Source organism: Marmota flaviventris, chromosome 2 (genome assembly GCF_047511675.1).
Source record: "Marmota flaviventris isolate mMarFla1 chromosome 2, mMarFla1.hap1, whole genome shotgun sequence".
In the NCBI taxonomy this organism is placed as follows: Eukaryota; Metazoa; Chordata; class Mammalia; order Rodentia; family Sciuridae; genus Marmota; species Marmota flaviventris.
Genome location: NC_092499.1, coordinates 13500283 through 13526082, shown reverse-complemented (window position 1 = coordinate 13526082; position 25800 = coordinate 13500283). Strand labels below are relative to the sequence as shown.

The 25800-nt window shown below is 49.2% G+C and overlaps 1 protein-coding gene across 2 annotated transcripts in view; it reads right to left on the bottom strand.

Moving 5' to 3' along the window:
- The window catches only part of Fbln5 (fibulin 5), a 73900-nt gene that overhangs the window by 10902 nt on the left and 37198 nt on the right, over positions 1–25800 (bottom strand). For both annotated transcript variants that reach the window (XM_071606575.1, XM_027931715.2), the window contains 5 exons: positions 11687–11809; positions 8524–8640; positions 5285–5404; positions 1272–1394; positions 91–217 (listed from right to left, as the gene is read on the bottom strand). In XM_071606575.1, coding sequence (XP_071462676.1) covers positions 91–217; positions 1272–1394; positions 5285–5404; positions 8524–8640; positions 11687–11809 — 610 coding nt within the window. The remainder of the gene's footprint in view (positions 1–90; positions 218–1271; positions 1395–5284; positions 5405–8523; positions 8641–11686; positions 11810–25800) is intronic.

Genomic DNA, 25800 nt, shown 5'->3' with positions numbered 1-25800 from the left:
GTGTACTCTTCCTCACAGGACACTGCCAGCCCCCTGGACCAGACCCTCCTGGACCAGGTTTCCACTTCCTCAGGGGATGCTGTGACTTACTTATCACTGATCTGCAGATAATTTTCCTCACAGCGGATGGGGTCGATGCATTTGAAGCCCCCTTGTAAATTGTAGCAAGTCTGCAGCAGGGTGCACGTGTGGTTTCGGTGCTCACATTCGTTGATGTCTGGAATGCAGGGAGATGAGAAGCTAAAGCAGGGCAGCACTACTAGATGTTGGCCCCGGGTCACAGGGGAGAGGCGGGGCCACCTGGTCTTACTATGGAGTTCCACTGTCCAAGATGGCAGCCTTTGCCCATGTGGCTACTCACTGGGCACTTGACGTGTGGCTAGCCCAAACTGACAAGTGCTGCAAGATACACACACCAGATTTCTAATACTGAATATAAGAAAGGACACAAAACATCAGTAATTTTTACATTGAACCCATGTCAAAATGATGAGGTTCTGGATCCACTGTGTAAAATAGAGTAATAAAATAAATTTAAGTGTATCTTCATATGCCTTTAATGTGGCTACTAGAAAATGTAGTTTCACAGTTGACTCACATTTGTAGCTCACATGATATTTTTATTTCCCAACACCCCTATGGGGAGTTCTGGCTTAGTACTGGGCAAAGGAGGCTCAAGGAATTTAATAATGGGCCAGTTGCTCCTGCATGGATCCCCCCATAGGTAGTGTAGGACTGGAAATAAGCCAAGCTGCCCATGTGGAGAAGACCCAGCCCTTCAGTGGCTTGGGATCTGGACCCTTCGAGGGTCCTAGAAGTCAGGGGCATCAGGTATCTGAGGATCCATTCTCTAGGGAGTCAGTAGAGGAAGTTGAGCAAGCCACCCTCCAGACCGCATGAGAAAGCCTGAGCCCCGGTCTCTGGGGCAGGTCATAAGAAGTCCTGGTTGGGTCTGGAGCATTCTTTAGAAGGGCTGCAGAGAGAGCTACAGGGCAAGGCAGAAACCAGGCCGTAGAGGTTGCAATCTAGATCTGCAGAATTCATTACAGAAGCGTGAGTGGGGCCCACATCCTAGCCAAAGGATGTGTCACTGGGCAGGGAGAGGAGGAAGCACCAGGCCAGGGTCCCACCCAGAGTTCCACCCCGGGATCCACCAACACCCACTCACACCCTCACTCCCGCCACCTTCCTGAAGCCACAGAGGAATCCCAGGTGAAGGTGTCCAGATGACCCCCTCTGTCAGCCCCAGCAGGCCCCCTGGATAGTCTTACCCTGGCAGCTTCGGTTGTCATCCAGCAGGATGTAGCCTGGAGGGCAGGAGCAGAAGTATGTGCCAGGCTGGTTCACACACTCATGCTGGCAGAGGAACTCAGAAAAGCTGCACTCGTCCATATCTGGGGGTGACAAGTTACACCTGCTGTTTATTATGGCAGACTAGGGATGGGAGCTTACGGTCATCTACTCCAATTCACCCACTCTACCCGTGGACACAATGGCTTTACTGCTATGGAGTGGTCAGTTCACTTCTTGAACACTTCTGGTGCTGGGGAGCTCACTACCTACCAAGGATGTCCATTGATACTGGACAGCTCTAGTTGCTAGGAAATCCCTTTCGACACAGAGTTGGAATCTATCTCCATCAAGCTTCCAACAGGTTCTGGTCTGGCTCAGCTGCACCATCCACTATTTTCTGAATCACTTTTGCCCTGCAGGTGTATCCATAAGAACCTTCATTTCTAACCTGCTCAAGGGGCTACAATTTGCTTGCCTGCTGGGGTTTCCCCCAAGACCTCAAAAACATTCATGGGACTAGAGAGGAAATTTTAGCAGTGCCAATTCCCCTCTCCCCTCCAAGTGGAGGAACAATATTGTTGCTAAAATCACAATTAAGCGGGAGATGGCTAGAAAACCAGGGGGTGAGAGTGACATTAAAACCTCACTGTATCAAGCTGGGTACAGGAATGGGCACTTATAGTCCCAGGTACTGGGGAGCCCTTAGGCCCAAAAGTGCAAGGTCATCCTGGGCAGCATAGCAAGACCCAGTCTCAAAACAAATAACAACAGAAAAAACTTCCTTGAAAGAGAAAACCCTAGTGGGGCCTAAGGTGGGCAACCACTCTGTGGTTGTCTGCCTCAGATGCTCCCTGGAACAGGGACACAGCAGCCTCCAGCCGGCCTGGGACCAGCCTGGACTGGGCTACCCTGGGCTGCAGAGGAGGGGTTTGGGGAGGGACGCTGCCCACGTGACATCACTACTGGTCCGGCAGCCCATGCAGAAGCAGGCCCTCCAGAGAAGCCAACTCTTCATCACACACAGAGTTTGGCAGCTGGACGCCCATTTGCGCCTCATTCAACAAGCACGCCAAAGAAAACATGTTTTTCTTGCATTTGTTGTTTCCCGAAAACTTGCTTTCACTAGTTTCCCCATGTGACATGTCCTCGGATTACTCTCTAACTCACAGATCACTGGTGGCTCTGGATCACCCAGACGGGGTGTCGGCACAAATGAGGCCACCCCTCTGCTCCACCATTGGAGAATTCTGCCTAACGCCTCTCACTTCTGAGAAGAAAGCTCTCTCCCATCTCTCTCAGAGGTCCTCTGTGATGGGTATTGAGCCAGTAGCTCTGGGATGCTAACTTGAAAACTTAAAGTGGGTTCCAAACTCTGGTAACATCTGCTTCTACCAGCCCCCACCCCAGGAGCCCTACGAGGCAGCCCCAGATCTGTTCCCAGCCCATCATCCCAGAGCATCCTAATTCACTTCTGTGAAGTTGGAAGGTCCCATTCATACCTCTAGCAGGTGTAGTAGTGAACCCTGTCAATTCCTGAGATTCACTGTATATATGCCAAGCTCCAGGTTAAGGGCATCCCAAGCCTTTAAGTCCCCACCTTGACCTTGTAAAGGAGGTATTATTACTGCCTGTGTTTCTCAGGAGAAAAAGTGAGGCTTGCAAAGGTTGGGTAACTTGACCAAGCTCACAGATAAGTGAATAGGAAGGCTGGAATTCCAACACAGCCAGCTTCCAGATCCTAAACTGGTAAACATGATGTTGTCATGTCCTCCTGAGCAGTTATATTCAGGACTTCCAGTCAGTGAATCTGGGGAGCCCTGAGGTTGGGGTAATTCCCCAAGCAGAGTGAGCAGATAGGGAGGGTAACACCCACTCTTGCTTCCCGTTCGGTGGGGAGGGCTGTGACCAATCCCACTCAGTTATCTCTGTTTGCAATTCCCAGACCTCAAGAGGAGATGTGGCTCCACCCTCCACTGACATGATGAAATACAGCCGAGTTTCTGGCAGGGACCACACATTAGGCCATTTTCACTCCTCCACATGAAACCCCACCATGGTTTCCAGGATTAGCATGACTTAGAAAATCTCGAGGGGGGGAGGGCAAAGGGACAAGGATAGGAAGGGGCTGGTTCTGCGTGGAGAGGCCACAGCAACTATGCCAGCACAGCGAGGGTAACAGAGACCAGGGACATGGAGATGCACATAAAAGCAGGAAATTCGCAACAGCCAGGGATTACACTGAGGCTTATGGGAAAGACGGTGTCCATCGTGGTGAATTGGGAGAGGGACTGGCCGTTTGGGGTAAAGTGAGTCAACTGAAAATTCCTGCCAAACCAGCAAGGATTTGAATTCCTTGATAAATCAGAAGTCTCTGACATTTACTTAAGGAAGATTAATTAACAGGTAAAGACACTTCAGTGCACCAATTTTTCTAAACCTATGACTACTTGTTGAGTACTTGGTGGATTTTTTTTAACAAAGGAGGAAACTGAGGCTCAGGAAGTGCCTTGGCTAAGGAAAGTAGTAAACATCAGAGGCAGATTTGGACTCAGCTCCATCTGGCTCCAGACTCACTCTACCACACTGCCTCTGCAGATGGTCAAAAAATATCTGTGGATTTGCAAGGAATTCTGGAGAAACAAATAATCCCATCTCATACTGCTAAATTTTCCACACCTCTTAGTTCCTTGGCTCAGATATCCCAAAAAGTGCCAGGGGGGATTGAAATCTAGGAAGAGAGTGGCCTTTCATGGCTGAGAGTATTTTATTTCTGTTTCTGGGGCTGATATTTAATCAGTTTAAAGCTCTCTGTAACTGCTTGAGTGTGGCTCTGATTTTCCTGGCCCTGGAGAGAAGTGCTCATTTGTTTCGGGAGGCTCTGTCCCTAGGACACTCCAGCCCTAACTGAAGCTATCAAACAAGCCTCATTCACAGCCTGGGTCAGTTCCTGTTACAGCAAAACCCAGGATCAGGAACCACAGGACAAAAGGATTTTCACACCCCAGTGTATGGCCCACTTATTTTGAAAAGTACAGTGAAGCATGATTAAGTTGGACTTTGTTGATTCACAACTGTTGATGATGGTGAAAGGGGATGAAGTAGAGTTTACTTTAATTCAACATTTACAAAGAAGGCAGGACAGAGAGACCATGAGAGAGACAGAGAGACAGACAGACAGAAGCTGTACATGGTTCTGTGTGAGATGCTAAAGAGTAAATACTAGTAAGATATAGTCCCTATTTTCAAGGGGTTAATCTAGTAATAGTTTTCTAACTATCTGGGACATTAAAATTTAACTTTCTGGGAGAAAAAGGGGAGGCTAATAAGAAAATTATAATAGAGTCAACAAACTAGGATGACCAAAGAAGCATAGCTCCTCAGGCTTGGAAGGAATTTATAAAAGATCAACTAAGCTACCACACCTATGTTCTCACCACAGACTGCTGAGGCTTCATTCATTCAACACTCAAGCTTTCATTCAGAGTTCAAGGACTAATTATTACATGATCATTATGTGCTGCACCCGGAGCTGGACACTGATTACATGTAGAGCCTTCAGAAGTTCCCAAAGCAGGTACACTTACATATATGATCTTATGTATTCAATGTCCCCTCCACCTGATGAGATATGTTGTCATTCCTGGGTCGCCATCCTCTGTAAATACTCTCTGTGCTGGCCCCAGGACTTAGGTCAATACTGAGTGAGCTCAGTTTACCCTCAGACCAACAGGCAGATTGCAGGGCTCCTCTCTCTCATCAAACCCCCTCATGCCTAGATGGCAGCTGTGTTAGGAGTCAGATGACAAAGAAGGTGAGGCTCTCCCCCACCTCTTAGGAAGTGACTCATCTCTGTTTTGTGTGGCTGTGGAAATGTCCCTGACTGGACATGTGTCCAGGAAATGAGAGGAAACAACTGTGAAGGAAGCCCTTCCCCTCCACCCTCCCCGCCTGGCCCCTAGAACAGGTGAAGTGTCAATGCCGGGCCCATTACCACTGCAGTGAACACCATCTTCCTCAAGTTCGTATCCTGGGTCACAGCGGCAGATGAAAGAGCCATAGGTGTTGACGCAGGTTTGCACGCAGGGGTTCTCAGTTGCACACTCGTTCACGTCTGCAGAAAGCCAAAGGACATCCCTGACCATTTGCACAATAGAACACACACACCAACCAAACGGAAAAAATGCACCAGCAACAAAATCTCCTATTGCCAGGGCACCAGATCCACAGGCACCAAGGATCTCTATCAGAGACCCATTAGATCACACCTGCAGACTCCAGAGGGTTCACTGAAGGACTGGAGACTCGAGCCACATGCCCCTTCTAGGGTCACACGGCAGGAAAGGGGGAAATGAATACACATGCTATATACGCGTACACGCACCTGCCAGTTGGCCCCCTCTCCAAGGCTCACCCGCAGAATTTCCAAGCAACGCGTGCTCTTTCTCCCGCCTGCCACATTCCATCACCAATTAGCTCATATCTCACCTTCACTGGTGCTGAAGCTTCAGGTGAACAAAAATCATGATGGTTCTAATGTATTTATCATGCATAAATAATCACTGATTAGATGAGACTCACACTGAGTCCTTATGACTCTGCTTCAGGACCACTGCCCCTTTTTACAGGTTAAGCAGGTAAAGTAAAGGGCACCCGGACTGATGGGGGATTCATCATCTTGAGTTTGGTGATGGTTTCATGTCAAAACTAATGAAATCACTCTCCATAGTGCAATTAATTATATATCAATTACACACCAATTAAGTTGTTTCAAATCTTTTTGAAGATTGAGAAACGTGCCCCCATCCACATACTAACACGGGCCCAGTTGGAACTGGAATATGAGTCAGGGGTCTTCCCACAGCATAAGAGATTCATCCTATATGGCTCCTCTGGGTAGTGGAGGTGGAGGGAGGGGTCCCTTCCTGCCCTGGTGCTGGCTGGAGGACTGCAGCACCCCATCTCCCACGTTGCATCTGCCACTGGCCGAGTTTCCAGCCGAGAGATGTCCAAGCCACTTCAAAAGTCCAGTTAAATCTCTTAAAACTCTGAAGAGAGACTCAAGTGTTTTTGGAGGTAAGGGCTTCCTGGTGAAGTTTGAGGGGCTTTGCTCAAAGGAAAAATAAATAAATAAGCAGCCATGTAGGAGGGTCCAGGGAGATACCTGTCTCCCCTGGTGCCCTTGAGGGGCTGGAGTTTCTTCTTCACCCAGGGTGGGGCAGGACCAGGCAGGAAAATGTCCATGCTGCTAAGCCACTGGGTGCAAGTCAGACAGGCCAGTGCTGGTGTGTATTAGGGCTGGCGTCCTCAGCTACTGGCCAGACGCTGGCCACATGGAGATGAATGAGCTCAATCCTTCATCTATGGCCTCCATCTATGGCCTGCTTCTGAGCAAGACCAAAAGGATTCCACGCCTGGGGCCCTAACTGCTGTCCCCTGACAGCCTTTCCAATTGCCCTTCTGAATCCTGTGAGAGCAGAGGGCACCCCACTCCGTCCTGCTGGAGAGGAAGGCTGGGCCCTGGGTTTTCCTCTCAACTCTGCCACCACCTGGCTGCCTGACTTTGGCCAAGTGCCTTCATTTTTCAGAGCCTTGACTTCCTCATCTGTGAAGTAGAGTCACCTACGCCTTCCTGCGACCTCAGTAATGCTACTGTTGGGGCTCAGTGAGACGAATGCTTTGAGGAGGACAAAGTGCTCATGAACGCACGAGGTGCTGGGACTGCCGGAGATCAGCAGTGTCCCTCACATCCAGTGCTGCCCAAGGCCCCGCTGATGTAACACCCTGGCCGGGTGCCTGTGTCCAGGCCTGAGAGCTGTGCCTGCTGCTTTATCACCATGCTGGATTTGGCTCAGCCAGGGGTGTTCACTGCTCTTTGTCACAGACCTGTCCCTGAGAGGGCTGTAGAAGCCATGTGACTTTGGACTCTCCTCTGCTCGCCTGCTCCTCAGGAGGTCCTGGACTTGGTGCATCAAGGCAACCTCTGAGCGAAAGCCTGGACTGGCACCTCCAGGCCCAGCCTTGGCGCCAAGAAGCCAGAATCTGCCCTAAGCCGCTTACTGTAGCAGCAAGGGTGCCAGGCACCCTCTCTGGGCTCTGGGGAGCAGGAAGGGCCCCTGCTCCACCAACTTCCCAACCTCAGCCACTTCTGCTGTCAGAGGACAATGACCCCTCCCTTGAGAGGAATGCAGTGGAGACTGTGGAACAATTAGCAGAACCAGCTTTGGAAGAGAGCTCTACAAAGAGCCCAAGACCAAACCCTTGAACTCTTATGCCTTCCTGTTTACCCAGTGATTTAGATATGATTAAAGTAATGGAGACATAATATCCTCCACGAGCTGGCCAAGAGCCTGCCAGCCAGCGCTCCCTGGAATGGTGTGACAAGGAAATGGCCCTGGAAGCCTGGTGGCCAGTTCCAGACAAAGACCTCATTCTGCATCTCTGGCTCTGCCTCCGCCCTGGACCACGCTGCTGCCAGGGCCTGGAAGCCTGGTTGGGGGCTGGGGCAGGCAGCTGGGGGCCAGGGTAGAACTTGCACTAATTCCTTGAGTCTCAAGTCCTCCATTTGCTTCCTGAGTGGAGGAGGCCTTCCCAGTGGAAACCACAATAGACGCAAAGTTTGCTTTTCTTACTTATCAGTATTTGAACTGATCGTGTGAGAACCAGAAAGTGCCTTTCTTTCATTCTGATTTGGGGAATGCCAAGGAGTAGAGAGAGCACCCCCCCCACACACACCCCTGAGACTCTTTGCAAAGTAACAGGCCCTCCTAAGACTCAGGGAGAGGCCTAGATAATGCCTGTGGAGGCCCTGCAGCATGCATGTGGCTCTATTTTGTGCTTCATAGGAGGTCAGGTCCCTGAGCACCCCTCTTTGGGTCTCAGGAATTGAACACAGGCTACAGGACATGTGGGAAATTTTCAGATTAGGTGAGAAAGCCAGCAAGGCCACTTTTGGCTATCAGACACAGAAAGAGAAGCAAATCCATGACCGCAGGAGCTCCTAGTTGCTGGATGACGGTGGTTTTTCCCTCCATAATATTCAGAGCTTTGTGAGCCTTTTCACATAGTCTCTGTTCAGGTCTCAGGTTTCTGTAAGCAGTGGGGAGGGGGTGAGTGACAAGGGATGGGAATACACTTTACCAACAGTGTTTCGCAGACACGAACTGTCAGGCTCTGAAGAAGACTGCTTCTAGTGTTTCATGCTGTGTCCAAGTTGTCATGCACGTCACATACCTTGGCAAGACCTTCCATCCTCATTGAGGGTAAAACCAGGGTTGCATGTACAGGAATAGGATCCAGGAACATTCGCACAGAGCTGCTGGCAGTAACCATAGCGACATTCATCAATGTCTAGAAACAGAAACACAAGGAGGTAAGACAGGTTCTTCTCACGGAGGCCATCCCCAGCACGGCACATTGCCAGCTCTCCTGGAGAGGGAAGGGAAGCAAGGGGACCTGAGGCTAAGACAGTCCCAACTGGGTTACAAGGCTCCATCTTCCTACCATGTCCCATCTCCCCAGTCATCAGTCCCACGAATACCTGAACCTACCCTGAAAGTGGCAGAAGAAAATTTCTGCTCTGAGTGGGATGCTGAGCAAGAATACCTGTTGGGGTTTATCCAAATCTTAAACTAAGATTTATACAACATTAAGATTCAACTCTACTATTCCATATCACCGTTCTACTGTCTGGACAAGTTAGCCTAACGTGTAAGAAGAAACCACAGCATTGCTCCATTAACAGTCACCATGTCCGCCCTCAGGAGCAGGAGCCAATGCAGACCAGAACCTACAGTGAGGCCTGTGAATCCTATAACACCAAGATGCTGGAATGCACTTTGCTTTCTCCTCCGTGAACAACTGAATAAACACACCTCTTCCAAGTGATGGCTGACCTTCCCAGGGAGATCAGCAGCACTGAGGTAAATGGATCCTTTCAGCAGAGCTGGGCACTGTGACCACTGTAACATGCACCAACCCACAAGGAGCCTGGTGTCACTGGGAAAGCACTTTGCAATATCCCAGGTTGATGGGACAATGGCCGTAGGACAGGGTGTCTTGGATGAAATTACCAACCTTCAGGAGGAGGCATGTCCTCACCTATACAGACTCCGGCTGGGACCAACTGATCTGACTGTAGTGGTGACTGGTCCTTTTGTCATCCCCACGTCCCCCTAAACTAATCATATTCCCTCTAAGGTACCCCAGTTCCTTTGAAACCAATGTCCACCCCGGGCTCTGGAAGTCTGCTCAGAACCTCAGACCCTGTGCCCAGTTCCTATCACCTACTGCCAAGAAGGACTCCAGTTCCCCAGCCCATCTCAATGCTTACCAATTTTTCAGCCCTCATCAGAGCTTGCACCCTGCTTGTGATTTTGCTTTATCTCTGAGTCCCAGCAACTTCTCACCTGGCCACCCCACTGCACCCCGAGCACCTGCAGCTCTTGCTTGGAAAGACCCTTGGTTTGTATGGCTGCAGATCCTCACCTCTTCCCAGGGCAGTTGGGCTTATCACCAAGGCTCAGGGAGGTAACAGAGACCTAGGGGGACTAAGAGGAAAAGCAGCCCCCACTGAAGCCAAGCCAAAGGTGCACAGAAAGGGGTGGCAGGCATCTGTGGAAATTGAATTTTGAAAGAGAAGAGTTTGGCCAAGGGAAAGCATGAGCCCTGCAAAACAGCTAGGAAAGTCTTCACATCGGATGTCAAGAGTGAGTGGGCTGCGTCAGGTGGCCTCCCCCAGGCCTCCACGAGTATCCCTCCCAACCTCCTGCTCTGTGGAACAGAACACCTCTCCCAGGGAGAGGAATGTGCCAGCTGCTGCCACCTTTCAGACCAGAGGAGTGTCTGGCCCTAAGGTCTCTATAATAGGCCTGTATGTTGGGTTGTCCCAACACACCTTGTGGTGAAAACAACAACAGCAAAAAATTTGGCCTGAGAAGCGGGAGACTTAGATATTAAACCCAACTCACTTTAACTTTGTCCAAAATGTTCCTCCTCTTTGAGTCTGTCTCCAACTCTATAAAAGTTGGATGACATAATAACTAACATCCCTTCCAGCTCCGAGATTCTACATATTAAGTTCCTGTACAAAAAACTCCCTCTCACTGATCTACTTATGTTCAGATCAGTAGCATCAAATTTTCCACTGGCGCAGAGGTTGGTTCAGATGCATGGGGACTGTCACATTGATGAATGTCCACATGTACCAGCTCTCCGGTGCATGCCTGGAGAGAGAACCACGCCAGGTCCGGGCTGGCTTATCGGGCCTCCCGGATGCATCAGACAGGTCGTGAGAGCCGACCCGACCGCAGCCTCCATCAAGAGAGACTTGGAAGGCAGTACTTCCCTTATCCTTTTTTTCTGTTTGCTTCCATGATGTTGTTTGGATGTGTTTCTCAGCCCCTCCAGGGCTGACTTTTAGGCAAGAGAATAATGTCTTAGAGAATTTAAACTGGCAGGACCTTTCCAGGAAAATGCAACATAGAAATCACACCCTAGAAGAAGAAATGGAAGTGACAGCTAGAGATTGCTATGGACTCCTTCACTTGGCTCAGTGCAGATCTAGCAAGGAGGAAAGTAAAATAGCCCTCCAATAAAAATAAACAGAAGGATCACATAGCAGATGCCAATGGAGCAAGGGACAAAATTCTCCATCGGTGATGAGTAACTCCTTCAGAGTAAAAAGACACCACAGTGGATGGGGTGGGCATGGCAGGGGTGGCAGTGACGGGGTGTTGGGAGGTGATGTCCCATCAGAATCTGCAGATCATCTGCGACTTGGAGCATCTGGGTAACTCAGGAAAAGTATTCCCTTGGCTGGATATTATTTCTAACTAGGGCAGAATAACTCACTTCTATCACTTCCTGATTTAGACACAAACTTCCTGAAGGCAGGGAGCAGGGGTTCGTCAAATCCAACTTGAGCCCTTAACATGTATCAAAATCTACAATAAGAAGCTGGGCCTGGTGGCTCACACCTGTAGTCCCAGCCACTCAGAGGCTAAGGTGGGAAGACCACTGGAGCCCAGGAGTTTAAGACCAGCATGGACAAGAGAGAGGCACCGTGCTTCGAACAAAACAAAACACAAAAAAGAACTATAATAATGACGTGAGGGTGATGGTGACAACTGACTTCAAAGGGCAGTGAGGGCTGGGGATGGCTCAGTGGTGGAGCACTGGTCTGCCATGTGCAAGGCCCTGGGTTCAATTCCCAGCACCACAAACAAAACAAAGCAAAACCAGGATAAAAGGATGCTGATGATATCAACTCAAAAGCCTTCTGCCTCCCACTCAAAGAAACCATTATGCCCCTTAGGACACCCATTAGGCCACATCTCACAGGATCCTTGGTGGCCAGCAACTCCCAGCTTCCCCATGTGCCCCAGTGAGCCATTACCTAAGCACTGGCCTTCCAGCAGCCAGTAGCCGTCGGTGCAAGAGCAGGTGTACCCTCCCTCCGTGTTGATGCAGATCTGAGTCGGGTTGCACTGGTGGGAATCTGTTGCACACTCGTCCACATCTGTAACACAGAAGCATTCCAGACATGTCACCTAGACCTTTCTATGATCCCTGGTGTCTCCAGAGGTGCCAGGTGCTTGTTGGTTGAGGACAAAAGGCAGGAGATAATGCTGCAGGGTTGCACCCAAGCATCTTCCTGAATAGCCACCTTTAGGAGACGCTGGTCTCTGATTAAAAGAGGCAGAGCTAATCTCTGATCACAAGAAGTCCACAGCAAATGATGAGCAGGTGGTTAGGAAGAGAGCACATAACCTCAGGCCCTCTTCTGCCACCCTATGCCATCACTGTCTGAAGGACGCCACCTTGACCACAACAGTGCTTGGTTTAGAAAGGCACTTGGAATTAGGCTTATTCATTCATGTGGAGCAGGGTCTGCTGTATACCTACTGTTTGCAGGACTCTGAGAGCCACCACTGTGAACAGATCAGAAGTTAAGTCAATGTTTAACACCAACAGGATCTGCTAGTCCAGTTCCTCAGTCATATTCATCCAGGAAAGCCTTTCAGCTAGACACCTGCCCCTTCCCCAAGCTTCACAGAGCCCTGCAGGCTTCCCCCAGAGACAAAGCTTCAGAGTGAAGGCGCTTGTGCCCAGTTCGGCCCCTGCTCCTTAACTGAGGGCTTCAGCACAGGGATCTAGCTGTATTCGAGTCCATCTCTCCCAAGGTGTCTGGCACAGATTCTGCGTACTGTCCGAGCTCAGAACTGCGGGTTTAAACTAAAACACCCTCCTCTCCTCTCTTTCCCCCTGCTCTGCAACCTGGATCCTAAGATGGGACCTCGGGATGCCACGTGCTCACTTTGACCTGAAGAGGAGACGTCACCAAACATTCATGTGTTGGCTCACTCCACACAGGTCCACTGCGGGCCTGGATCTGCCCAGCCTAGTTCCACCACTTTTCCACATTGTCAGCCTGTGTTCACCCGCCTGCGCCTCCCTGTCACCCCTCATTACTGCAGCAGGATCTGCTCATCTATACCTTCTTCCCCCTCCTCCAAATGTGCCACTGGAGGGAACATTAAAGGCTGCAACTGACCATGTGCTGTGCCCAACACCTTGTTTGTTACTGTATTTTTTTCCAAAGTACCTTTGAGGTGGACTCATGATCCCGTTGTACAGATGAGAAAACTGAGCTGAGAGAGCTAATAAGCTCCCAGCCAAGGGCTGAGCTCAGGCCTCTCTGCCTGTCTGACTCCAAGTGGGATGACAGAGGGACCACACAGGTTCAGAAGGAAGCTGGCAGAGCACGCAGAGCAGAGAGGGCCAAACTGTGGCTGCCTTTTCCCCACGCCATCTCACAAATCATCTGCCTGCTGACACTTCAGGTTGCAGACTTGAACCCCAGCCATTAGTGTGACCCAGTGTGAGCTCCCTGAGCCAGAGCCCTGTGGCGCACAGTGCTTTGCACACTCTGCACCGGTCACAACCATGTGGACATCTGAACAGGCAGGCAACGGTCTCTTGGAGTCGAGTGATGCCCCGTCCAACACCTGCATGCAACAAGTCAACATTAATGGCACCAACCAATCCCCACTCCACTCCAAAGGGACTGTTGTCTGGGCCCAGGTGGAGCCAGCCTTCTTCCCTGTAAACATGGACAGAGCCCGTGCCACCCTGAGGTGCTGACTACGTGCAGATTTGAGGCCAAGCCCCAGTGAGTGCTCGGCTGTGGGAACTCCTGTCCCAGCCCTTTACATCCCTTCCAGCCTTGCTCTGCCCACCGAGCCAAGCCTCCCCAGGGGACCCAGTGAATAATACTTGGCCATGGGCCGCTCCTGCTCCAATGTATATCGAAGCTTATGACAATAAATAATGCCGCTATCGGCTGGTGCATGTTTACATTTTCCCAGTGGGGAGTGATGGATGGCGATTGTACCCTGAGAACAACACTGCCTGAGGAATTTCTGCTCTTTTTCCTGCTTTGAGGGGAATGAAGGGTGAGGGAGACCAAAGTGGGTGAGGAGCTGTTGGAGAGCAGAGGAGCCAGCAAGTTCCCAAGTCTCTGTGTTTATGTAACTTAGAGTGTTCACAACATGCCACACAAACCAAGCACATGTAAGTGGACCAGACTGGGCTCAGAAGGGCCCATGTGTGTACACACACACACACACACACACACACACATGCACACACACACACATGCGCGTGCACACACACACACACACAAAGTATTCAGGCCTAGAAACAAAATCTCTGAGGTTCACTTTTTCAAACACTCTCCCTCTTTCCTGAACTACAGATACTCCATTACACCTCAGTTCTCTCAATGTGCATGTAAAAAGTTAAAATTTTAATTGTCATGATTAATTTATACTGAATTGTCAATATATTTTGGGGAACTCAGTAAGTCCCTGGAACTTTCTGAACTCATATCCTTAAAGCACACTGGGCCTAACACCAGGTCCATGGGAAGCATTCCGTTAGCTGTTGGATGAATGAACACATGAACCATCGAGATTACTGAAGCCCCCGACAGCTTCTTCCCAGCCCCTGGGCTGCCAAAGTGCACTTTAAAAGCAACCACCACCCCCAAACCACTGTCAGCTCACACACCTGATGGAGCTCAAACTGGCCGTGTTCACACACTGTGGGTGTCCACACAGGACCGAAGGATGCCTCTCGCATTCCAGCTCTCGGCTGAATTGCTTACATTAAATACATTTGACTTAAATAACAGAAGGAAAATACATCGACCCACTCCAAGGACATTCTTTGGCAGGGACTCCTTTTCTGCATCAGTGGAAAAGTACAAGTTATGGCAACCTGAGCAAGCGTCATTATCCTCACGCGCAAACCGCGTCTGTTATTTCCTTTCCTGTGGAACAGCAAGAGTCCCCCCCCCCAGAGAAAGGAAAGCTGGGTGCAGTCAGTCATTTATCCATTCATTCGCTCATTCATTCTTGACACTCGACAGGGCCTGCACGTGTGTCCTCCAAACCTCCAGGCCATCCAGGAGAGCTGGCACCAAGCAAAATCCCTCCTGCTGGGACTTCACAGAGTGTCCTTCTGGGCCCCAACAGCTGTCTGGACACTTGGGAGATTTTGTCACAGCACCCATGGGTTGTTTCTCCCCAGGTGGGGCAACGTCTATCTGCTGTTCAGGTGACCGGCACCCTTGCAACTGGAGGGAAGTGTTCACTGAATTTTCCAGAATGCAAAAAAGCCTAGTGTTGTCCAGGAGGAAGTCAGCTCTGAGGACTCATAAAGCTCTATCTGCACCATCACTTCTTCCCTCAGATGTCCCCAGAGTGGACTTTTCAATCCCAAACAACTGCTCTTAAAAATCATGAAGATCAGTCCACATATTATCTCCTTGAGGACTTCCCGTGAGGCCCCAGGCAGAGATGGGTTCCTCGGCCCAGGACAGAGGGCCACATTGAGGGACGGTCATTTACAATCTTATCCCACTAGCTAGGCCCCACTAGCTAGGCTGGGTCCCCCAGCAACATAGCAAACTTCATGTGGGCAGGTGTGCTCAGGAGGTGTGAAGGAGGCACTGTCCTTCGGACGGGTGTGCCCAAGGAATGAAAGACTGCCTTTCCTTCAAGTCTAGTCTAAATGTCATAGAGGCACCAGATGAAAGAACTGGCCTTGAGGCATCACAGTGCACCTGTCCAACAATTCTGGGGACAACAAAACATACAGAAAAATCAGACACCCTTCATTGTAGTCAAGAGACAGCACAAGAAGGGACCACAGTCCACCAGCCACCACAAGTTTGAGCCCCTGGAGCAGGTCTGCAGCTGAAGGGCTGACTGGCAAACCCCCACCAGAATCTCTCCAATGAGAACTATGCTATATTATTGCCATTTTATGCCTTCTCCTTGAAAGTGGGCTGCTTTCCTGAAAACACCATGTACCCACATTTCCACCCCATATAAATTGACTTCAAGTATGATCTAGTGTTAACTCTCAGTTATTACCTAAAAATCTCCATAGGCAGGCACAGTAGACTTAATGTACTGCCACTAATAGGTGATAATATGTTTGAATATCAGTGACATGGACATGCATGCCAGCTGTTTGTTACATTTGAAGGTACATCATAGACACATGCAATTACATTGCCGCATTTATTCCTGAGTGTTAAAGAGAGAATACTTGGACTGGTTTCATAACCAATCCTAACTGAAATAAAATATTCTTTTAAAACTCTACTAAACACGAATGGTTCCCTGTGTCATTAGTGAGAACAGTTTCTAGGCCACCTCCTAGTACTACAGTTTAGGAGGAAAATGAGCCGGAAGGATGAGACCTCCCTAGAAAAGGCTACAGGAGGGAAAAAATTAAGAACTCTGGGAGAAGACTAATGCAGCCTGCCTCCCCGGCTGCTGTGAGAGCTTGTAAATTGCCATGTGCAAGGGTCACCCCTGCTGCTGGGCCCCTTGTGGATGCCTAGGAAATATTAGTTTCTTCCCTAGTGAGTGGCTGTTCCCAGCAGCTGTGGGAGATAGGGGAAGCTTGGCTCTGTTCTAGAATTTACCAAAGACACCAAGACCACAGCACCAGGGCTCGGTGGGCTCTATGGCACGGTTGGTTCTATGGTTCTGTCACAGCTGAAGCCAGAGGCTTCTCCCCCTCAACCCCAGCCACATGGTGGGGGATCAGGACAAGAGGGGAAAAAAGACAAAGACAGGGTCCATGCCTTGAAAGTGGGGTCTCACTTTCCACCTGTGAGCTCTGGCACCTAGGGGCCCACCTGTGATTCTAGAATCATCTGTAGCCAAAGACATAAAGTATGAGTGTCTTACCTACATCCACAGCCCTGTGTTCAACCTCTACACAATCTCTGGTTCTGCCCTTTCTCTGCGCTTGTGTGCGCCGACTGCGTGAACGAGCAAGCACTGACTTCGGGAGCCTGGGTCTGTAACCTCAGCCGAATGTCTCTGTTCTTGTGTGAGAACAGTCACGGGCCAAGGGGGAACATTCTCACTTGGTGACACAGGAGAAGCTGTCCAAGAGCCCAAGGAAAGTGACACCTCTCCAAAGCTCTACTCTTCCTTTTTTGGATATAGCAAAGATAATTTCCTTGGTAGTAAATTTTTACCCAGTGAAACAACATGTTTTCCTGGCCCGGTTTTGTTCCTGCCTTGCTCCAGCTAATGGGGCTTGATAAGAAAGAAGAAAATAACAATGGCACATTCCTTGCCTCCAAGTGAAGCCAGGTGCAGCCCGGCTGCTGGGCTGGGTTGGTGCCATTTTTCAGCCAGGCAGGCCCAGCCAAGGCGGGGAGCTACACAGGGTCTCCTTCCCAAACACCTGCTTAATGAAGATCCCAGGGTTGGAGAGCTCGCTTGTTGAATTCCTAGGACATCTGTACTCCATGTGTCTTGGGGTCTTGGGTGATCATTAGCAATCAGGTTTGTTCATGGGGCTCGATATTAAGCGTGGAATACCAAGCTTGCTCATTTTGTGCCTTTAATTAGGCAACAAATATGTGGTCCTTATTCCAAACAAACAAAGAAACGTCTTTCCCTTTTGGATAAAACCAGCTGGAATCCAGGATCCAACCTCTCCATGGATTATCTATCCGTAACGTGAGAGCTTAGAGGAAAGTTCTGAAAGACCCCAGTTAGCTATGATCTTCTACAGAGACAAACTACAAACAATGAGAATCACATTGTTTGGTTCTTGGGTAATTATTTTCATCCACAAAGTGCTTAGTAAACATCCGCGACTGTAGCTGCTTTCAAACTGGGCAGTGACTCGGCCAAGCCCAGGCATTCAACTCTTGCCAATGCGTGAAAGGCCACTGCACCGGAGGAGGGGAAGCGCACATATCTTCTTGAACATCATGCATCAAGACATCCTGAGAGCAAGGGGACAAGGCTGGGGACTGGCCATCCAGACGTTTTTGTTGTTGTTGTTTTGAGGGTTGCAAGACTTGGGCCATTATTGTTACTAAAAAGCAAACAGACATGGAACTCAAAGTAGATTTCCATTTTCTAAAATCCTTGCTGTATGTCCATCAACAGAGAACATTTCTGAGTCTATGTGAGCCAGTGGTTGCCAAACCTAGCAACCAAACAGAATCATTTGACTGTATCAGAATGCCTGGGGTTGAGGCTTGGCAAGCTGTATTATTTTAAAGTTACCTAAATGAATCCCATGCAAAACCATCTCTGGAACCCACCACTAGACCAACTTTAAAGTGCATATCACTCAGTAGGAATTTTGTTAAAATACAGGTTCTCATTCAGTGGATTCTGCATGTCCAACACACACCCCCCAGGTGGTTCCTGGGGCCCAGGCTGCTGACTTAGGGACCACACTTCATGAAATGTGCTAGACTCTTCTGAGTGAGGTTTGGCTCTGTATCCATGTAACTTGCTTAGAGTTTCAGAAAATATTCAAGAGAGTCCAGGAGGGAATTTAAGTGTTTAAAAATATTAAGCAGCAATTCCTAACCGATTCTTCCCTCTCTAAGATAAAGCCAATTGGCTACAGTAGTACAGTCAGCCCTCCATATCCACGGGCTCCACATCCACGGATTCTACCGCCAGCAGATCTTCCTCAGCATACACAGGCTTTCCTCCTTGTGATCATTCCCTAAATAATGCAGCATGACAACTTTTTACATGGCATTTACATTGCATTAGGTTTTATAGGTCATCTAGATGGTTTAAAGTATATGAGACGACGTGCAGAGGTTAGATACCAATAATATGTCATTATATATAAGAGCTTGGGTGTCAGAGGACAGAGCCTAGTGCAGCCTAACCTGAACAGCATGCCCCTATGCAGTCCCACCTGCCGTGGTCGGGTGCCGACTGTGCAATGCCTTGACGGAGGGCATCGTGAGCCTCCCCAAGGTCCTTCTTCCCTTTACTTCACTAGTGACATTCAGATTTCCACCAGTAACTCAATTCCCTGGCTCTTAACTAAGTTCTTCGAAACTCCATTCCTAAAGTGGAGACCAAAAGTACAAGATTCCAATGAGGAGGAGGGACAAAGTCTCTCCTCCAGGCTAGAGCACCGTTGTTCACCCCATACTGTGAACACGGTCCATAGGTATGGACGCTCTGGAATCCCGCCACCTGTATGTCTAACCACAGGCTCTGCTCTCATTCCCTGGAGCCTATGCCCCACCCACATCCTGACCCCTGTGTCTGCTGTGACCCTCAGTGTTGGGCCAGGGTGTGGCTCCATGGCACAGTGCTGGCATTACACTCTGGGTTCCATGCCTAGCACTGCACACACACAAACGCTCTCTCAGAATGATAGCCTGGGTGCTCCTTGTCCCCTCCTGCCCGATCCCCCGCCAGCTCCCTGCTCCCAACACTCTGTCTCAGTTACTGGTGCCACCATTTTCCAGTACCCAGAGCTACGGACCTCAGGCACCCTTCAGTTGCCCCCTTACTTCCTGCTCTCCATAATGGCCCAGGCCCGGGAACCCTCCTTCTGAAAATTTTGCAAAAAATCCTCTTCTTTCTTTTCATCTACTGTTCCAAAGACTCTGGGGCCTCCCTGTCTTTCTCCAAGTGACTGTGATGATAACTCCATCATTTCTCTGCAGCCTGTAGTCTCTCCCTGCTGAAGGTGCACAAAACACAACCTTCGGAACCATCCAGAACACAGACGCAGCCCTGCTACTCAAAGCCTCCTTAGGACACTCAGGGCATTTGCTTCACACTTGGGCACCAAGGCACAACCAGCCTGCCCCTCTACTCCACCACGCACAAAGCACCTCCACGTCTGGTCGAATTACACTAGGGAATCGTTTGGATGTGGCTCTGTCTAAACTGTGACTACTACTTCTTCTTCTTCTCCTTCTCCTTCTTCTTTCTGGTTTCAGGGATTGAAGCCAGGGGCACTTAACCTCTGAGCCACCACCCCCCCGTCCCCCCTTTTTGAGACAGGATCTTGCTAAGTTACTGAGGCTGGCTTTGAACTTGCAATCCTCCTGCCTCAGCCTCCGGAGTCTCTGGGATCATAAGCATGTGCCACTGTGATCTGCTGAATCTTTTGTTCTTGAAAACAGAAAATGGGGCTTATCCTACTGTGTCCTCAACACTCACAGAGCCTGCCACCTGAGGGAGTACTGAAGTGACACTGTGTCCTCAGCATCTCAAAGAGCATGCCACCTGAGAGAGTACTGGAGTGAGTACTGAGGTAAGTACTGGAGTGAGTACTGAGGTAAGTACTGAAGTGAGTTCTAGTGGAAACACAGACACTCCACTCTGAGACTCTCTGAAGGTGATAGGGAAAGTTCTTTAAGCCACCGGACATCAGAAGTGACCAGTACAGACACCCACCTGTGCCATGGCTCACATCTCATTCCCATGGGAGAAGGCTGCCTGGTGGACATTTGTGGACAGTTCCAGCAGAGCCTGGGCCTGTGGTGCTGGTGGCCTGTTCCTATGCTAGCCATGGCCCAGGGCTGCCTTGACTGTGTCCCCGACCTCCTGAGGTTTCGACCTGCAGGTGGGTCTCAGTCTGTCTAAGCTGCTTTAACAAAAATACAACACAGAAGGTCACCTACATGGGCACTTATTTCTCAGAGTTCTGGAGTCTAGAAGTCCAAGATCAGGCTGCCAGCAGGTCCAGTGTCTGGGGAGGACCCCCAGATGGTAGAGAGGAAGCTCAGGGCTATTTCCCCACTTTGTGGGGCACCAATCTCGTCACAGGGGCTCCACACCCATGACCTCATCCAAACATCACAACTCTCAAAGGTGCCACCTCTGAATCCCATCACAGTGGGAATATAAATGGGGGAGGGGGGTCAAGCATTCTTGGTGTCGTGGAGTCCTGATGGAGTGTGCATCCTCCTTTTGACAAGAAAGAACTTTATCCTCAGCAATCACATGAAAGGAACGTCAGGGAAGGAAAAAGACAACTCCCCAGCCTAAAAATAGGCACTCATAGGGCATCACTGGGAAATCCAATCTACCCTTCCATCTGGGCCAAACCCCGAAGCCTGGTGCTGGCTGTGAGAACACCCAGGTGTACAAATTCTCCCTGAGGGACTGGTCAGATAGTGGGAACTGCAGGTGTCCTCTTCCCATGCTGCCTCAGAAGACCCTGCTGTGACCGGTTCCCCCACAGACTGGCACACCCTGACCTTCTGCATAGCCTCCTCCTTACTGCTGATGGAGTGGCCATCCCCTGTGCTCCAGGAGCCGGACAGACACAGCACACAGAAGAGGGCGTGAGGACACTGCAGAGGCCACCAAACAAGCAACAGAGAGGTGAGGGCAGGTCCGGATGCTGGACAGACGATGTACGGAAATGACTGTCAAGCACACCCATCCTGGAAACCTGTGTTCCCCGGAGTCAAGGATGGAAAAGCGACAGGCGGCTCTTGCAACATAATACGTCTCAAGAAATGGGACAGCAGGTGATTAAGAGAACTCAGCAACCAACCCACCCTGCTGGTCTCCTCTCCTGTCCCCGCCCCTCCACCGTGGGAGGGCGCAAGGCCCCCTGTACTTCCTCTCTAGCATATCTGAGCATAGCTGTCCAGGCCATGACTTGAGAGGCGACACCTGTGGGGAGCACATGGGCAGCTACATGTCCCGAGACTCTACAAGTGAGAGCCACACCCACACGGCCCAGGGCTGAACCAACCACGCCCTGCTTCCCACCACCCTTTGGACTTGGTAAAAGTTGCTTATATCACTTGAACCTAAAATAAATATTTGAACCAAGTAAACACTTTCCAGGATTGCGTGTTTGCCCGGCAGGTGGAACAGGGGCTGCCCCTTCCACCCAGCTCTCTGGGGTCAGCAGCAGGCTCCCAGAGTCCCTAGCGGGGAAGGCACTACACGGGAGGCCAACCACCTGGCTGACCGGCCAGAGCACTTCAGCCCTCCTTCCTGCACCAAGGGCCCAGTGCGCGAGGCCCAAGGCCAACAGCACATCTGTTCAGGACTCATCTGTGCCACACACGTTTTCCATGGGCCAACGGTGTCATGAACAGCACATGGGCCACGTCTGTTTGAGAACACACAAGGGTCAGCTGATCCTCAGGCAGGATGGTGGCGCGTGGGGCGACGAGTGGAGCATCCCTAGGAGGAGCAGGCTTCCTGGAATCGACGACATTTGGGTGAAGCTGGAAGGATTATGAGGCAGAGATTGCCACCATCCTCCAATATCCATTCTCCCAACCAAAGCCTGAATTTTTAACTTCCCTTACAGTGAAGGGTGGCTATGTGACTAAATTATGGCCAATGGGAAATAAGTAATGCACACAACATTTGGGTATGGGTGTGTCATCTTCTTGTCCCTCCTCTCCTCCCTCTGATTGGGATACAGATGTGATGAAGAGCTGGAGCAGCTACATTGGATCCAGAAATGAAAGCTACTCATTGAGACACCCAACCAGCCCTGAGCCACTTGCCTCTGGTCTGTAGCATAAAAGAGAAATCAAATTCTCTCTTACCTAAAAATGTATTGAAGGTCTCTTTATTAGAGCAGCTGTGTGCCCCAATGCAAATGAGCAGGAGTGAGCCAAAGAAGAAGATGGGGGACAGCCAGCACAAGGACACAGATGCCTGAGGAGCACAGCATATTTGGAGCTAAGAGCAGTTTGAGCTGAGCGATTTCATGAGGGATGCCTGGGTGAGCGAGTCAGACTCAGGGGCTGGGTGGGAGCATTGGTAAAGGCATCGTGTACCAGGCTGAGGAGGCAGGAGGACAGGAAGGGACAGGAGGAGAGAGGAAGAGACAGAAACACAGCCCTTCTCTCCTGCATGTGGGAACTGGTGCTGATTCGGTTTCAGGAATCGCTTTGCTCACTGAGACTCGCCCAGAATCCTCTTCCTTCCCAGTTCTGCTTCCCAGGTGATTCCATGCACAGGCAAGGCGCAGAAGCATCGGATCAGGGAATTTCTAACTTCTTCCCACCTGCAGAACTCGGCCACCTGCAGCACCTCCTACCTCAGCACATGGTGATTGACTTGTCTCTGTGCAGGGCTCTGGGTCACCCGTGTGAGGGTCAAGAGCAGGCTGGGCTCCGGCTAGAATTTGGGTCCTGACCCATCCAGGCTGACTTCCAGGAAGTCCTCAAACCAAGGGAGGGAGGAAGGGATCCTGGAAGCCTCGAGAAGGTCTTTCGGGAACATGGCGTTGATTCTGTTCAGCTCAGCTGTGCCACATGCTGCTGAGAAGCATGGAGGACGAGGATGGGAATGACAATGAGCCCCTGGACCTGAATTTGAGGGACTCACTGACGACCTGGTGATGGGCAGAAAGAAAGAGGTGGAAGCCTGACCAGAGTGGAGGTGGGAATGACAGGTGTGGTGTGGCGGCAGCATCAAAGGCAGAGACAGAGAAGACGGACGCGTGGTGCCGGGAAGCACACTGGGTCAGCTGTTCCTAGGGTGCTGTTTTATTATTAGAATTTCCTCTACTTCTCCCTACTAATGCTTATCAAAAAAGCATTTATTAAAAACCAACCAGCAATTATAAGTAGACTCCTGATCCTATCCTTTAATGTCAAGGGATAAATCTGGGGGGACTCACCTTGCTGTGGTGTTTTTTAAAAAAATATATGGATGTCAAATTGTTCTGATTGAAGAGAACTCATCAAAACAAAAAAATCACTGGGGAAGCTATAGAATATAGCTCAGAAGCCCCCCCTCCCTGCCCCCATCTCATTAAACCAGAATCCTTGGGAGGGGCCCAGGCATGGATTTTAATGTGCAGCCCACCTGAGAACAACTGATCTAGCCCAATGGTATGCTAAGAGTATTCTTGGAGGTTTGTTTTCTAAAGAAAAAATAATAATAAAGTGCCTGACTCAGGAGGTCTAGGAGAGTCCCAGGATTGGTGTTTTTAAGGCATCACAAATGCTGCTGGTGCCAATGCCCAGGCTCGCAGAAACCCAGGGCTAGTCTCACCCGGGGACTGTGAGAAGCTTGAGGGTAGGAAGCATATTTTAATTATCTTTGTAGCCCCCTGCTCCAGGCTCAGTGCCTGGTACAGAATACCATTTAAAAACTAGTCACTCACTTCACGGCCACTAGGAGGGTTGCTGTAAAAAAAAATCAATCCATCAAGGGGCTGGGGCTCAGGGGTAGAGCGCTTGCCAAGTGCGTGTGAGGCACCACATAAAAATAAATAAAGGTACTATGTCCATCTATGACTTAAAAAATATATTTAAAAAAAAACAATGAATCAATTAGTTAATACAGGCTGGGGAGGATGTGGAAAAATCAGAACCCTTGTGCGCTTTTGGTGGGAATGTAAAATGGTGCCACTATGGAAAACAGTATGACACTTTCCCATAAAGTAAATGCAGCAGTCCCCCGATTCATGAATCAGGAGGCTGGTGGATGCCTCAAACCACGAACAGCACCAAATCCTATATATATACTATGTTTTTTTCTTATATGTGTCAATGATAAATTTTAATTTATAAATTAGGCACAGTGAGAGATTAACAACAATAATGAATAATCACATAGAACAATTAAAACAATATACTATCAATAAGGGTTATGTGATGTGGTGTGTGTCTCTCTCTCAAAATATATTATTGTACTTTGAACTTTCCACTTAAAGGAAGCACTTCATGGCTTCTCTTTTTTAAATCCCAACTGTCAGCATTGCTACCCTCACACTTTGAGGATATTATTAAGTACAATAATGGTTACTTGAACACAAGCACTGCAATACTTGTGACCTTTAGTTTGATAACCACCACAACCACTAGCTGAGTAACGTGCAGGTAGCATATAGAGTGGGGATACACTGAACAAAAGATGATTCATTTTCTAGCAGAGATGGAGCAGGGCAAGTTTTCATCAAGTGACTTAGAACAGTGTGTAATTTTTACTTCTGGAATTTTCCATTCAATATTTTCAGAGCATTGTTAAGCGTTAACTGAGACCATGGAAAGCAAAACCTCAAATAAGGGAGCACTACTCTACAGAATTACCACATGATTGATCCAGCAATGATGCTTACAGACATATATACAAATTAATTTACATCAAGGTCTTAGAGATTTGCACACCCATGTTCATAACAGAATATCCACAACAGCCAAGCATTGGGAGCCACCCACATCTCCACTAAAGAATAAGTGGATAAACAAAATGTGTTCTATATATACATGGAATGATAATTCAGTCTTAGGAAGGAAGAAAGTTTTGATACATGCTGTATCATGAATGAATCCTAAGATAAATAAGTTACTAAGAGAAAAACACTGTATGATTCCACTTACATGAGACATTTAAAAAAGCTAAACTCATCGAAACAGAAAGCAGGAAGGGGGCTGCTGGAGGGGAGAGAAAGGGAGGAGGTGTTGTTTAGTGAATATACTTTGAGAGAGTATTGAAGAATCAGTACACCAGAGCCGCTGAATACTGCCCAATATACACTTAAGGATGGTTAAGATGGGGATCCATAAATTTTGGGTTTTATTACATCACTCGTTAAGTTATAATGTAATTTCCTGCATCTTCGTTTGCTCCACCTACTAAAATAAAAGCTCAACACAGATTTTTTTTTAAATGGTTAAGATGGCAACTTTATGTCATGCATATTTTACCAGAGTTAAAATTAAACAACAACAAAAAAATAACTTGTCACTGAACCAACATTCAGATCTGTATTCTGCATGTGTTTACTGAGCACAGATCACATGCAAAACACTGTGATTTCATTCAACCTTCAAACAACTTCAAGGAATGCCATTATTTCCATGTCACAGGTGGGAAAACTGAAGCCACACGTGTGTGTATTGACCACAGACACCCAGCTCACAAGTGGTAAGTCAGGACTTGAATTCCAGTCTACTGACCTCATGGGTGCTATTCTCTCTCTACTTTTGAGGGAGAGGAAGAAGACAAAAGCTCTTTGTGCAAACACAATCAGTCCTCCCACCATCTGCTCCCCAAGGAGGCTTGGAAGCCTGTATCTATCAAATACAAATCTGCCCTTTTCCAGCCAAGTCACATCTGGCCCTGACTAAGTGCACTGAGTATCACCTACTTAAGCCCTTCCACTGGCAGGCAGACCTGGCCAGGTGTCCAGCCAATATCA